We start from the raw sequence: 14,388 nt of genomic DNA, 5'->3' as shown, positions 1-14,388 counted from the left end.
TCACTGTTTACTCAGTGACAACACAAATATCGCCACTGCTTGCTATTTATCTATCGCTATCAGCACAGTGACCAGTATTAGTGCTCCAATTATTGCATTCTGTTATAGACAAAAGTGTGTTTAGTCAATCACTTAACAAATTTCAAAATGGTGGTGAATCAATCATTCCTCCGGCGATTATTATCTTACGGTATTTCCTCTGTCATCAGCCGGAATGCTGCCTCGTTATAACAACACCAACCTATGTCATATGTCACCATGGTACCATGCTGCAGTGTTATAATGAGGAGTTTAGGGAAGTATGTTTTTCTGTCTCTTTATCAAAGAGTAAATCTCTGAAAGTTTGTTTCCTGATATTTTCAATAGGTCTAAAGTGTTCAAGGTGTTCTTGACTGGTAAGTATAAACATACTTGACTCTCACCGTGGTCAGAGATGGGTACAACACCATGATCGCATACTAAAGCAGAGCTCCAGATAAGATTTAGCTCATGCGAGTACTGTACCCACTGTATTTTTTGGAGTGGGTATTATGAATGTTGAGTGGGTATTTCTTTTTCTGTTACCCACTGCTTTCAAATATGTGCATATTTCAGTCATTTTACTCACCTAAGTATATGCCATTGAGTAAGTTTACTAAGCAGGTATGTTCTGCCTTATGTCATACCTACCGTATATCACCGTCTATAAGCTGAATTTTGAGGACCAAAAAAAGCAGTCTGTAGAAGGGGGTCGTCTTATCCATGGGTTACGCTTTCATCAAACTTTTTTCCAGGGGTAAGAAAACAACATCATATCACTTCGCTTGAACAAACAACAGAAGACGACTTTGTCAGTAGAGACCTCAAATGTGCAATTAAACATCACTAGACAAGATTATTTACCTTTTAAGTTCTAAGTTGTTTTTGCTGGGCATTGTATTATTTGCAGGGATTAAGATTACCGTGTGTATCTGAGGCGGAAATAGCAATCAGCTGTGCACATGTTTCCCGGCGATTAAGTTCAAACATGCACAATAATATAACGGGACGAATTCTGACGCAGTCGTCAGTAAAATATAACACAGAGTACTATTATTTAACCCAAAGAAATATAACCTAGCATTGTGTAATTTTAATTACAGTTTTTATGTAAAATATATATAATCAATACTAAGGTTATATGGACCCTCATGAACGTGGTAAGCAGAAGTTGTACGCACATGGAATGGGGTAAAATACGGAAGCCATTTAAATTCACACATTTTTACTGATGTTACTGTAAACTAGCAGTCAATGGAAAACGAGGCGGTAATCAAAACCAACTTAAATATAATGGAAAAATGATTTCATAAAAAATCACTCATCCTATACTGACAGTACAACACTTGTCCTATACTAACAGGACAACTTGATAGCAATCGATGTCATTTTCATTACGCAAGCGATTTTTATAAATATATTCCGTACGCATTTGTTTTAAACTTTCTGCGTATCTAACATTTTAAATGCGTAATTGGTACGCAACAATTATTTTTCAATGTGTAATTCTATGCGTATTTTACCCGGATACTAGGGGTGTCACGATACACCAATCTCACGATACGATACGTATCACGATTTTAAGGTCATGATACGATACGTATCGCGATACATAATTTTCGCGCCTTTTCATAGCATTACCTTACGGCAATGTGCGCTCGCTGATTGGTCCATCAAAATAGTCTAGCCAATCACAAAAGCTGTTAGTTTCCAACCTATTTCTTAAGTAAAGCTAGCTACATCTATTTATCGGAGCGGTCTCGTATAATTTTACTATCAAGACTTTGAAGGAGATGGATATAGCATAAAAATTTGAATCAATAAAGTTTTAAAATAGGAATCGATACACGCAAGCATGTATCGCATATCATATCCTTAGTAAAAATGTATCGATGCATCGATACATTCGCGTATAGCGACACCCCTACCGGATACGCAGCTTATCTGGGCCTCTGCTAAAGTAAAATACCCTAACTGAAATTAGACTTGACATTTTTCAACATATGACTACACAATACACTTAGAAAGTGGTCAGATGTAACATGTTATCTGGGATTACACTTTCAGGGCTTGACATTCACCCAAATTCACGAACAAGACCACAGGACCAGTAACTTTTAAAAATCACTGGTCCTTACAGATTCTTACTGGTCCTGCTAAGGGACTCTTATTGACAGCCTTAAATATCTACTAGACCGTTGGGATAGCACCTATCAAAGTTGCACTGGTGCTGTCAACATTTTACTAGACCCGGGCCAGTGGGATAGCGTGAATGTCGAGCCCTGACTTTCTCTGTATGGTACAGATTCTAGTCCCAATCGAAGATTTGAATCAACACTTTCAGACTGAACCACCAGATTGCAAGCACACAAGCCGTGGCAAACTCTCATTCATTTTACAACTATCTTAATCATAGTAATATTTTCTTTCAATGTGAAAGGTACTTTTATTGATGTGTCATTGAAATAATTTCATTGGAACAATAATAATATTGTCCTGTCACTTGTTCTGTGTGTTTAATAATGGTGTGCCACGTGTGTAGTGTGAGTGTGTAGTGTGTAGTGTGTGTGTGTGTAATGTGTGTGTGTAGTGTGTGTGTGTAGTGTGTAGTGTGTAGTGTGCCACGTGTGTAGTGTGTAGTGTGTAGTGTGTAGTGTGTATCCCTATACTTACATCAGGTCGGTCTATTGTTTGTCTTACACCAAGGGTCAAATTGGGGTCAACATTTGATTCTCTCAGTTCCTTTCAAATATATTTAAAGTCAATTTTACCATAATATCTTTCAAACTATTTTCATATGAGAAGCTTAAAATAGCCTTGTGAGCACTTCCCTCTTATTCCTATCCCAGCAGTAACAGGAAGATGAGTGATACATTATCATGATTATATACATGAGAGAGTGGGTTTAGTTTTACGCCGCACTCAGCAATGTTGCCAGCTATAATATATGGCGGCTGTAAGTAATCAAGCCTGGACCAGACAATCCAGTGATCAGCATCATCATCATCAGCATCGATCTACACAATTGGGAAACGATAACATTTGTCAACCAAGTCAGCGAGCCTGACCACCCGATCCCGTTAGTTGCCTCTTACTATGCACAAGGGTTACTGAAGATCAATTCTAACCCAGATATTCACGGGTAGATTATATAAATGTTACACGCCATACCCAGCAAATATGTTGCATGAACTCAGATACAAGACATCACATACTTCTCATCATCACCTGAAAATGTTGGACAACTCAACACAGCAAACAGCTGCACATCTACACTGAAAAGTTAACTTGAACATAAAATTCAAATGAGGAAGACTTCCAGCAATCATCTCACAGTGGAAGTAACTCGGTTACACAAACATAAACACTACCTTCACAAATGTCAGCCTGTACTAGCTTTGCTGTGTAGCGTGCTACAACTCAGACACTGGTTCAGTAAGTGGAGGAACTACAAGCACAACCAGATGATGGCTGACAACTGACGAGTCGGAGACAAGGATGGGCCGACTGACAACACTGACTCACCTCTCTTACCTGATTTCACTAAATAGACTACACAGCCAGTTTGTCCCAATGTCCCATAGTACATGATTTCACTCAATAAACAACACAACCAGTCTGTCACAATGTCCCATAGTACATGATTTCACTCAATAAACTACACAACCAGTTTGCCACAATGTCCCACACTACTTGAATTCACTCAATAAACTAGACAGCCAGTTTGTCACAATGTCCAAAGTACCTGAATTCACTCAATAAACTACACAACCAGTCTGACACAATGTCCCAAAGTACCTGAATTCACTCAATAAACTACACAACCAGTCTGACACAATGTCCAATAGTACATGATTTCACTCAATCAACTACACAACCAGTCTGACTGACACAATGTCCCAAAGTACCTGAATTCACTCAATAAACTACACAACCAGTCTGTCACAATGTCCCATACAGTACCTGATTTCATTCAATAAACTACACCAGTCTGACATAATGTCCCATAGTACATGATTTCTCCAAGTAAACTACACAACCAGTTTGCCACAATGTCCCACACTACTTGAATTCACTCAATAAACTAGACAGCCAGTTTGTCACAATGTCCCAAAGTACCTGAATTCACTCAATAAACTACACAACCAGTCTGACACAATGTCCCAAAGTACCTGAATTCACTCAATAAACTACACAACCAGTCTGACACAATGTCCAATAATACATGATTTCACTCAATCAACTACACAACCAGTCTGACTGACACAATGTCCCAAAGTACCTGAATTCACTCAATAAACTACACAACCAGTCTGTCACAATGTCCCATACAGTACCTGATTTCATTCAATTATCTACACAACCAGATGATGAAAATGTCCCACAGTACCTGATCTCATTCAATAAGCAATATCCCCAGACAGCCCAAATGTCCTTTTAAGTAGGCTCTTGAGATGTACTTGTTCCTATCTCGAATAATGTTCAGTAATAATCACTATGATCAGGAGCCTGTTGAAAGCTAAGACATGCTACATCCCTGTACAAGGGAGCTGCATGTCACTTCTAACAAGGCTAAGAATGCCCTAGGTCCTAACTCCGCATAGACTTCTAGACTTGCTCAATGTCTTCAAAATCAGATTCTTTACTATATCATACCTCAATGCATCAAAATCTGACAAGCTCTATTTCAGGGTGAATCCTGAAATCATTGGCTTCTTGTCTCAACCACTGTGATTCAGACATTTCATCTTAACAACAGACAAAAGACGAGGGACCCAGAGCACAGATGTACCCCTGTCAGTACAGCCTCTGGATGCTCAGGTCCTGCTGCTCAGAAACATCAGGCTAATAGTCAATAGAAATAACGTACATAGCACAGACTATATTTTTTCACTAAGAAAGCCTGTTTATGATCAGATTCAAAACACAAACATTCGATACCATGATATGTTTTGCTCGTTTCAGGAATTTAGAAGCTTCAATGCTGATTGGCTGATGAGAAAGTTCACCTGTCTGTCAGGTCTTCCTGCAGAGGGGTATCATATCAAAGTAAGAGATCTTGTATTTATAAATGAGACTTGGACTTGCTTAGATTTAAATAAAGCCACAAATAAAAGAAAACAATGCCAGTATAATCTGTTCACAGTAGACACTTAGCAGAGTACGCCCATCCTTACAGAGAAATGGATTGCATAAGACCTTGACGTGTAAACATGTTGATGTACACTTATAAACATGGAATCGACACTTACATGGTTCTCAGAGCTCCTCACAAAATGTGAAGTAAACATAAACTGGCATGAAGCCATACAGATCATAAGAAGGCAAAGATATTGGGAGCTGTTTTGAACCCCATAAACTGGCGGTACACATAACTCCATTTCACATTCAACAATGATGATAGCATCCCATGCTGTCTACACCCTATAATATTGTAACAACAGCGATACCTGCCTACACTGCTCATTACAGCATGTAACATTCAGTCTTACATTGAGCAACAAGGTGATTGTGTAAGGTTACAACAAACACAAGTTGGTTTCATCTCCAGAAATCAAGCCCTATACTATTCTGGCCAACACTCAACTCAAACAGTTAACCCCTGATCACTGTAAATAATCAGATACCCCATTTCCATTTGGTTGACAGATCACTGAAAATGTTGACCCTAAACAAATATATTCCACTTATTGCAAACCTAACAAATGAGTCTGCTGACCAGAGTAAAGTAACAGCTAAAAGTGGTCCTAGTGCTCCACATGTGATACATCTGATATTGTCAACTTACAACACCAAGACTGCCTTGTGCAATGGGACATTGGTGAACATGGTCAACAGAGACAAAGAGCATACTATGGTTTAGTATATACTAACCAAGCAGCAAGCAGATCCTGGCAGAGCTAAGGGACTTAACTCCACGACTCTGGGCTATACACATTGAGTGAAGGGAGCATACTCATGATAAATGTAATTTGGATTTGGTTGGCAGCCCAAACAGATTTTTTTTTAAAAATTAGATCCAGCAGTGACATTCTATCTCAGAAAATTGTGAGTGAGTATGGTATTACGCCGCTTTTAGCAATATTTCAGCAATATCATGGTGGGAGACACCAGAAATGGGCTTCACACATTGTACCCATCTGGGGAATCTAACCCTGGTCTTCAGCATGACGAGCGGATGCTTTAGCCACTAGGCTACCCCACCACCCCCATCTCAGACAAAAGAGATGAGATTTAGAATCAACTATAACATTTGGGCTTTTAAAACTTTATGATGTTTATTAATGGTGTTACGATTAATTGAAATAATCGAAGATTGGTCGCAGTGACCAAACGACCAAGCAATCGATCACATTTTCTCACAATCAATATTAAACGATTTTGGAACTACTGTTTTAGTCTTTGCAACACTTGACAATGGAACATATCTTAGAAGTTGTCAGGGCCTGAAAATGTGTTTAATTCATAGAAAACTCACTTCACTAACTGAAAAGTCATGACTGAACATTCTCTAAGACTCCGGGAAGTTTATGTTCATGATATATAAGTCATCACTTTAAAGTAGCAAGTTGCATCATGTTATACATATCAGCAATAACAACTTGGATGGGAAAATCTGAAAAATGACGCTAACCAATTTTTTTCGATGATTGTTCATTGGTAATGAAGCAATCATCAATTGTGAAATTTCAACCAATTCCCAACACTTATGTTTATACAAGACCAGAACAAAACTTTTTAAGGGTGGTCCTAAGATGCAGCCAAATGAGTGAGTGAGTTTAGTTTTACGCCGCACTCAGCAATATTCCAGCTATATGGCGGCGGTCTGTAAATAATTGAGTCTGGATCAGACAATCCAGTGATCAACAGCATGAGCATCTATCTGCACAATTGGGAAACGATGACATGTGTCAACCAAGTCAGCAAGTCGGACCACCCGATCCCGTTAGTCGCCTCTTACGACAAGCATGCACCCAAATGATCAGGCTTGGCTACCAAGATGCCTGTGTGTGTTTGTACCCCAATAGTGTGGGTGACTGCTCCCTATGTCAATCACTGGTTTTGTCTGGTGATGACTGAGAGTAGTTGTAAGCAGTAGGTATAACACTGACTGGTGCATGCTTGTCAGAAGAGTGAGGCAAATCCACTTCATTTCCACATAACGATTCACAATGAGTCAGACATATCAGTAATAGACTGAAATTCTATCAATGTTCATTTTCACAAAGATATTGGAAGTTGTTGTGCTTTTCAAAATGTTGAAAGCTGTATAACAAAGAAGTCTTGTGTTCGAGCAGGCAGAAATGCTGGCAAACTACCAATATTCTAATCTCCGCTGTAACATAGGCCCTTCATTAATTCATTAAAGGCATGTAATAGTAAAGAGTGTACGTCTTTAACACACGGCATTGATTGCATCTGACAGTTTGGTATCTGTGGAGTTGATTACTTCAGTCTGGGGAGAATGTTTTAGTACTGGCACAACACGCTGTGGGATCCTTCAGCATATATCACACTTCCATACAAGAATTCTTTACATATCGCCACAGCCTGACCGGACCGGGCAGATTTCTGTTTCCCATCAGTGAAATATGCAATGGCACCCAAATATAACACCATGTATTTCATTCTACTGGTCCCTGATGAAGTGTACAGGACTTGGTCCCATTGATCAGCAAGTTTTGCTATTCTTGTTCATGCAAGAACATTTTTAAGCCAATTGGGAAAAACTATTGTTTGGTTTTATAATCCAAGTTTTAGCATTTTTTCTTAAAATTCCAAGGTATAATGTCTTTCAGTCAAAGCAATAATGCAGATTTAGGCATTAAAGGCATTGTCTTCTTTATTGGTCCACATGTCAGCTCATAAACCTATGTTACTGGAATTATTGAAGTTTTTAATTCAGATCTGGAAATATTTACTGACATTGGCTACAGACTGTGAGCCACATATTGGCCTCTGCAAAATTCCCATCTGAAAATATGTACTGGCACTGGTTACAGACTGTGAGCCACATATCAGCCTCTGTATAATTCCAATCTAGAAATATTTAGTGACATTGGTTAAAGACTGTGAGCAGCACATTGGCCTCTACATAATTCCAATCTGGAAATATCTACTGACTTTGGTTACAGACTGTGAGTGGAATATCAGCCTGTGCATGTTCTTATGATCAATCATTATCACGCTACAGCCTTGGGCATCCTGAACAAAATTGCAATTGTCATACGAGAATAGATTGGGTTGTCTGATTCCGTAGACTGGGACATAACTCATAATATCAATCACTAGTTTGTCTGGTCCATGTGCAATTATTCAGAGGCCTCATCATATTGCTGAGTGTGACATTAAAACACACAATCAAGCATGATTCAAGATTATAGATTTTGAAACCAATAATCAAATTCTAATTGTAATCCTTTTATCATGTTCATATAGAACATAACTTCACACGAACTGTATGATCTAAGCACATTTCAGTTCCAGTTCAGTTACTGAAGGCAAACTTGAGTCTTTAGCTGGCACTCAAAGATTCCAAAACTGGATGAACTTTCTGAGTTGGCTTGGGTTGGCACTCAGCAATATTCCAGCTATATGGCGGCGGTCTGTAAATAATCAAGTCTTGACCAGACAATCCAGTGAAAATAACATGTGCATTGATCTATGCAATTGTGATGACATGTGTCAACCAAGTCAGAGAGTCTGACCACCTGATCCTCTTACTGAACACCAATTCTAACCCAGATCTTGACAGATCTTCTACTGTGGGACAGTGGGAAAGGAAAAAGACCAAAGGCCATATCTGACGTTTCTACTTCGGTAATTTTGAGACAGACTTCTCCTCCACACATCCTTTTTTTTGCTGGTGTGCTTTGTGATGTTGCAGACTGCTATGAGCACAGCGCCGAGACAACTGACAATCATGATTATGTGACAGTCCTGGACAACAGCTAGCATCACATTCCAGTGCTCCGTCAACAGAACCCCAAGGGCACTGACCCACCTGAACCCTCTAATTATGATGATGACCCCTATCATCGAAGCATGATGGTCAATAACAGATGGAGGGTCAGGTCAACGCGTTTCTCTAATGACCACTTATTATTAATGCATAGATTTACTATTCAGGATGTGAACAATCATAAATGGAGCTAATTTTCCAGACCATTAATCTTGCTGAGAAGCTGTTTGTTTTGCCTGTTTGTGTAATGCTGCACTCAGAAATATTCCATCAATATGATGGCTGTTCGTAAATAACCAAATGCAGATCAAACAATCTTGAGATCAATATTATATGCAATCATTGACAGACAGGGTACGATCAAAAACATCAAAAGCCTCAGCACTCATTTTGTCTTATCCACAAATTTGATTTTTTATGTCAATAGCAAGTGAAAAAATGGATGCATTCTGGGATTGGAAAAACAGTGGGTGATAGCATAAGCAGCAATCCATACCACTAAGAGTGAGTGAGTTGGGTTTTAAGACGCGTTTAGCAATATTCCAGCAATATCACGACAGGGACACCAGAAATGGGCTTCACACATTGTACCCATGTGGGGACTCAAACCTGGGTCTTCGGCGTGATGAGCGAACGCTTTAACCCCAGGCTACCCCACCGCCCCATACCACTAAGACATGACACATCAGACAGGTTACATGTTGCAACCACCATATTTTCTATGGTCAATAAGCTTCAGTCTGGGATAGAACAAGCAGCCGCACATACACATACACACGCATGCACGTCGTCATATGAGCGAAATATTCTCAAGCACGACGTTAAACCCAATTTCACCTCACCTCACCTCTATGGTCAATATGGCTGCATAATCAAGCATGTAGAACTGTAAACCCATACCATCCATATCTTGAGTAACAACTGAATTATGATTCATTTTTTTTCTTTTTTGTTGTTGTTTCATCCCACACTCAGCAATATTGGAGCTATATTTATTTATTCATTTATCATTCATTCATTTTCATTTATTCAAGTTTTCATTTCATGTATGATTACATAATATTAATCATAATAAGAAGAATATGTAATGTCTACAGGATTTTATTTTTTTTAAATTAAATAAATAAATAAACAAATAAATAATAAAATATTGGAGCTATATCATTATATGACAGGGGTCAATATATAATCAAGTCTGGGCCAGACAATCCAGTGACTGCACAATTGGGGTACGATGACATACATAAACAAAGGCACACTCATCATCATTATTAGGATTATTATTAATCCAGTTGACTGAACATAAATGATATGACACAAACCCTGCCTGTGTTTCAGTTCCTTACACAAAGTAATCATGGTTATTTTATTCAGTTACAACTAACTTGGTTTAATAACCAAGATGGTATAATCATATCCAAATACAATCAACATTTTGCAATTCTGATGTCAGCATACATATATATTATAGTTTTTTTAAAAGGATACGAAGAACCAAAAATTAAGACAATTCTTAATGCTATAGTTCCCATTTCCAGTCTAGGTCAAGTCAAACAAACGCTTCATGTGTATATCAGTAGCCGCAGTATCTATATGAACAAAACTGCACTTGATTAACTGTTTAAGGATGAACAACACAATAGAACCATCATTAGCAGATAACCATGAATTGATGTTTCAAGACTTCAAATCAACTTGTTGAGATTGATACATTGCCCGAGGATTATTTTAGGATTCTAAATGAAGGATTTAACATTGTATTTTAAGACTGTGCTCAAAACAATAATACAAAACATTAAAATCTCTCCCTCTTTCTTGGTCCTGATATACAGATTACTTCTGCTATGTCATAAAATTAAGTTTAAGTTGTGGTTAAATCAAGTGGAAAAATAATAATTCCAATTTGGAACTTTTTATGACATTTACTGCAGTCTTGGGGCTGACTATCCACCAGAAATATTAATATCGCATGCCAAGATAAATCCCTGGTTTCCTAAGCCAAGCTTCCTTTTATTATTCTTTACATAGCTTCAGATTGCATATTAGCATTATCAGCATACTACCCATCTGCAACAGTTGTTGAAGCAAACATATCAGTTGCATGTGGCATTTGTCCATCACTGGCTCTACTCTCACTACCTCAAATGGAAGTAATTATTGGAAGTTTTCTAATCAAAATCTCAGGTAATCATCATGGTAATAAGCAACATTTTTTGTGTGTTCACGATTTAAGTTCTCATTTAAAATCAAGGGTATACTAATTTGGGATCAAATAGTAAAACGATTTCAGAATAACATAATAAAAGAATGGCAAGCACACCTCCCATCGGAATTCCATATTGTCCCATCATAGATATGAGTTGAGTGGGCAATAACAAGAGTCAGTTTGACCACTGCACAAACTGAAATGAGTCATCGCCACTGAACATGGCTCCTTCAACTTGCTTGATTTATCCAGACCAACAAAGCCATACACATTTTATCTCCAAAATGGAAACAAATAAAAACGTAAACAAAGAACATCGTGGAAAGGGGCAACACCCCTTTCTCATTAAAAACCAAACATTAGGAGGGGTATCACTATGAGATGAACGTGATCTTCCTGATAGAACTCGCATATCTTAATGAAACAGGGCATGACACTATTGCAGACGTTTTCATCCTTACCTGATGTAACGCTTCCTGATTCAAACCTGAAGCTCTGAATAGTTCTAAAGCTTTGATTCCACTTATTTTCCCAGAAACATCAGTATCACAGGTTTGAAATAATTCTCCATAAAATCGCTGCTCTTGATCACTGAGCTTCAGGCCCTCCATCTTACATCTCTTGCACGTCTTATGTCAACATACGAATGATTTTATGTATTCTGCAACTAATCCTCCAGAAAGACAGTTTTTGCATAGTTCTGATAGTCCAAATATGACATTCACATTAACACGATGGATAACTCGGGAAATCTGTCACAGTCGACTCCATCTTTAATTGATTTCTCGGTCAATGCCACACGCAATGTCCTCACTAAAACATCTCAGATTTAGTCAAACTGTCATCATTCATAAAAGCATTATTCAGCGTGTATAATTATGATATATTTTCATGATAAATAGGTTTTTATCGAAAACATATTCAAAACATAATATCATCGAATACAAGTATCTGCCATTTTGGAGTAAAAAATATAGACAGAGTACATCGCGTTTCACATGGATTAATTTGGGTTAATTTTGGATAATTATTTCAATTAATATATACTGAAAACATAATACATTCCAAAAGATGCTAGCGATTTGTGTATAATGGTGATTCGCAATTGTTCTAGAAAAAGCTTTCCGTGAAATAGCTTTCTCCACCGGCAAATTATACAAACTACTTTCCTTCAACTGATTTCATTTATATTCAGCATACGCGACAGCAGGTGCGCATTCATGCAAATTCGCTTCAAACTAATCATTCTGTTGCGTTTTACTGAAGTTTTTATGAGAAAGAACAACTCTCGCTTTGTTCAGGAACAACTGTATGTGTAAAACAGAATTTTTTAGGTTGTGGGTGTGGGTGAAACATATCAGGTACGGTGAATTCGATGACACCGATAACTCGACGACAAAATTAAAGTCAACTCTCAGACATACCGACAATTCGTAGATACCGTTCTTAGTATAATGTACTGGAATCATAATAAAACATATTATAAATATTAGTATTATATACACGCGCGTGCACGCACGCACACACACGCGCGCATATTCTCAGAGGAATGTTGTCGTGTATTTCATCTTCATCAACGATCAACAACAGGATATTTTTTGTAGTTGTTTTTTTAAAGGTCTCAGAAAGTGTGTTCATGAAATCATATGAATAGTACCTAACTGTCGGACACAATTTCATTAGCACCAAGTTCCATATATGTTTCTGAGTGGTTTCTTTTGCAGGTTCTTTTGTGAATGGATCGTTTAATAAAAATTGCCGTAAGTATAAAGATTTTCCTTTACATGATCCAACTAGTATAAACTGATAATCTGGTAAGTATACGAAAACTGAGGACATAAAGATCATTTGTTTAAGTTGTGTGTGGAGTGGAGGTTTAGCCTAGTGGTTAAAGTGTTGGCTCGTCACGCCGAAGACCCAGGTTCTATCCCCCACATGGGTACGATGTGTGAAGCCCATTTCTGGTGTCCCCCGCCGTGATATTGCTGGAATATTGCTAAAAGCGGCATAAAACTCAACTCACTTACTCACTCTTTTTGTTTTGATAGGATTTGCACGATCTTTATTTAATAGTACAGTAATTAATCAATCAATAATGGAATAACTTCTTCGAGTAGCATTTAGAAGTTGGCGTGATGAACAGCGGGGGATCCATGGATATAAAACATCATTATTAATAGTAAATAAGTTGTATATCCATATAACTTCCCCCAGTGGAATTAACGACCAACCAATTAATAATTGGCGTCATGCTTGATCTCTTGGCTGTGTTGTCATACTGACGTTTATCAGTAAACAATAGCCATGGCTGCAGTCAGTCTCAGCAACTCAATATTTCAGCTGATATTTGGCAATACTTTAAGTTTTTTAAATTGGAGTACATTTAGATCTTTTTAACAAATTCTGACAAGTTTCAGTCTAATTGTATCTCTGTCGCTGGTCTTAAGATGATCAGTATGCGCTCTGAGGGTGTGGGTTCGAATCCCGGTTGCGACTCAACCCAACAAAACTACTAGAATCTGTACTTTACTCATACTAAGAACGTGTAATCCCAAATATAACATGTGTAACAGAATGTGTTCGCTTGTCTACATTTATTACGAACATGTATGCTTCTTTCGTACCGACGGATACTGTTTTATTTTAACAGGCCACTTGCAATATATTTTAGCCGAAATGCATATAACGAACTACGGTCCTAACGAACTATCATAAGAGGCCACTTCGAAGTTCTTGATGGAGGAACAAAAATTATCTCTGAAACGTCGTATAAAGAATAAAACAAGTTGTTATCCATAAAAATGTGTCATGTATTCATGGTCCCCTGGAGTTGGTTATAACTGTAGTTACTGTAGTAATATTTCCACGGTAATATGTGCTGATGATAGTGTGGCGTTGACCAGAATGGAACGATTTATACTGTTTCCCATTGAACTGCTTTGTAATGTGACATTTACAGGGAGACTCTTTGCGTAATCTGAATTCCACAAATTTCAACCATTATAAAGATGGTGCAATTATGTGTTAAAACTCAAAATACGCCGTTTTAAGCAATATTCCGAAAATAACCGGGCGGTGGACACTCGCTAGATCTATAGGCTTCACACGTTGAATCCATGTGGGTAATCAAGTCTTATGCGTACCTCTTTGAGCCACAATCTGCGTTCTGACAAGCTAAAATATAATCGAACATTTCAATCAA

The 14,388-nt window shown here is 37.9% G+C and overlaps 1 protein-coding gene across 9 annotated transcripts in view; it reads right to left on the bottom strand.

The window, feature by feature from the left end:
• Positions 1 to 11,965, bottom strand: part of LOC124263350 (ralBP1-associated Eps domain-containing protein 1-like) — a 100,261-nt gene extending 88,296 nt beyond the window's left edge. For all 9 annotated transcript variants that reach the window (XM_046697929.1, XM_046697931.1, XM_046697933.1 and 6 more), the window contains exon 1: positions 11,648 to 11,965. In XM_046697929.1, the coding sequence (XP_046553885.1) occupies positions 11,648 to 11,797 (150 nt within the window). In that variant the 5' untranslated portion in view covers positions 11,798 to 11,965. The remainder of the gene's footprint in view (positions 1 to 11,647) is intronic.
• Positions 11,966 to 14,388: the final 2,423 nt, after the last annotated feature.

Source organism: Haliotis rubra, unplaced genomic scaffold (assembly GCF_003918875.1).
Source record: "Haliotis rubra isolate DU_JTF1 unplaced genomic scaffold, ASM391887v1 Scf88, whole genome shotgun sequence".
Taxonomy (NCBI): domain Eukaryota; kingdom Metazoa; phylum Mollusca; class Gastropoda; order Lepetellida; family Haliotidae; genus Haliotis; species Haliotis rubra.
Note: the sequence above shows the minus strand (reverse complement) of the source record. Positions and strands in the feature narration are given on the sequence as shown.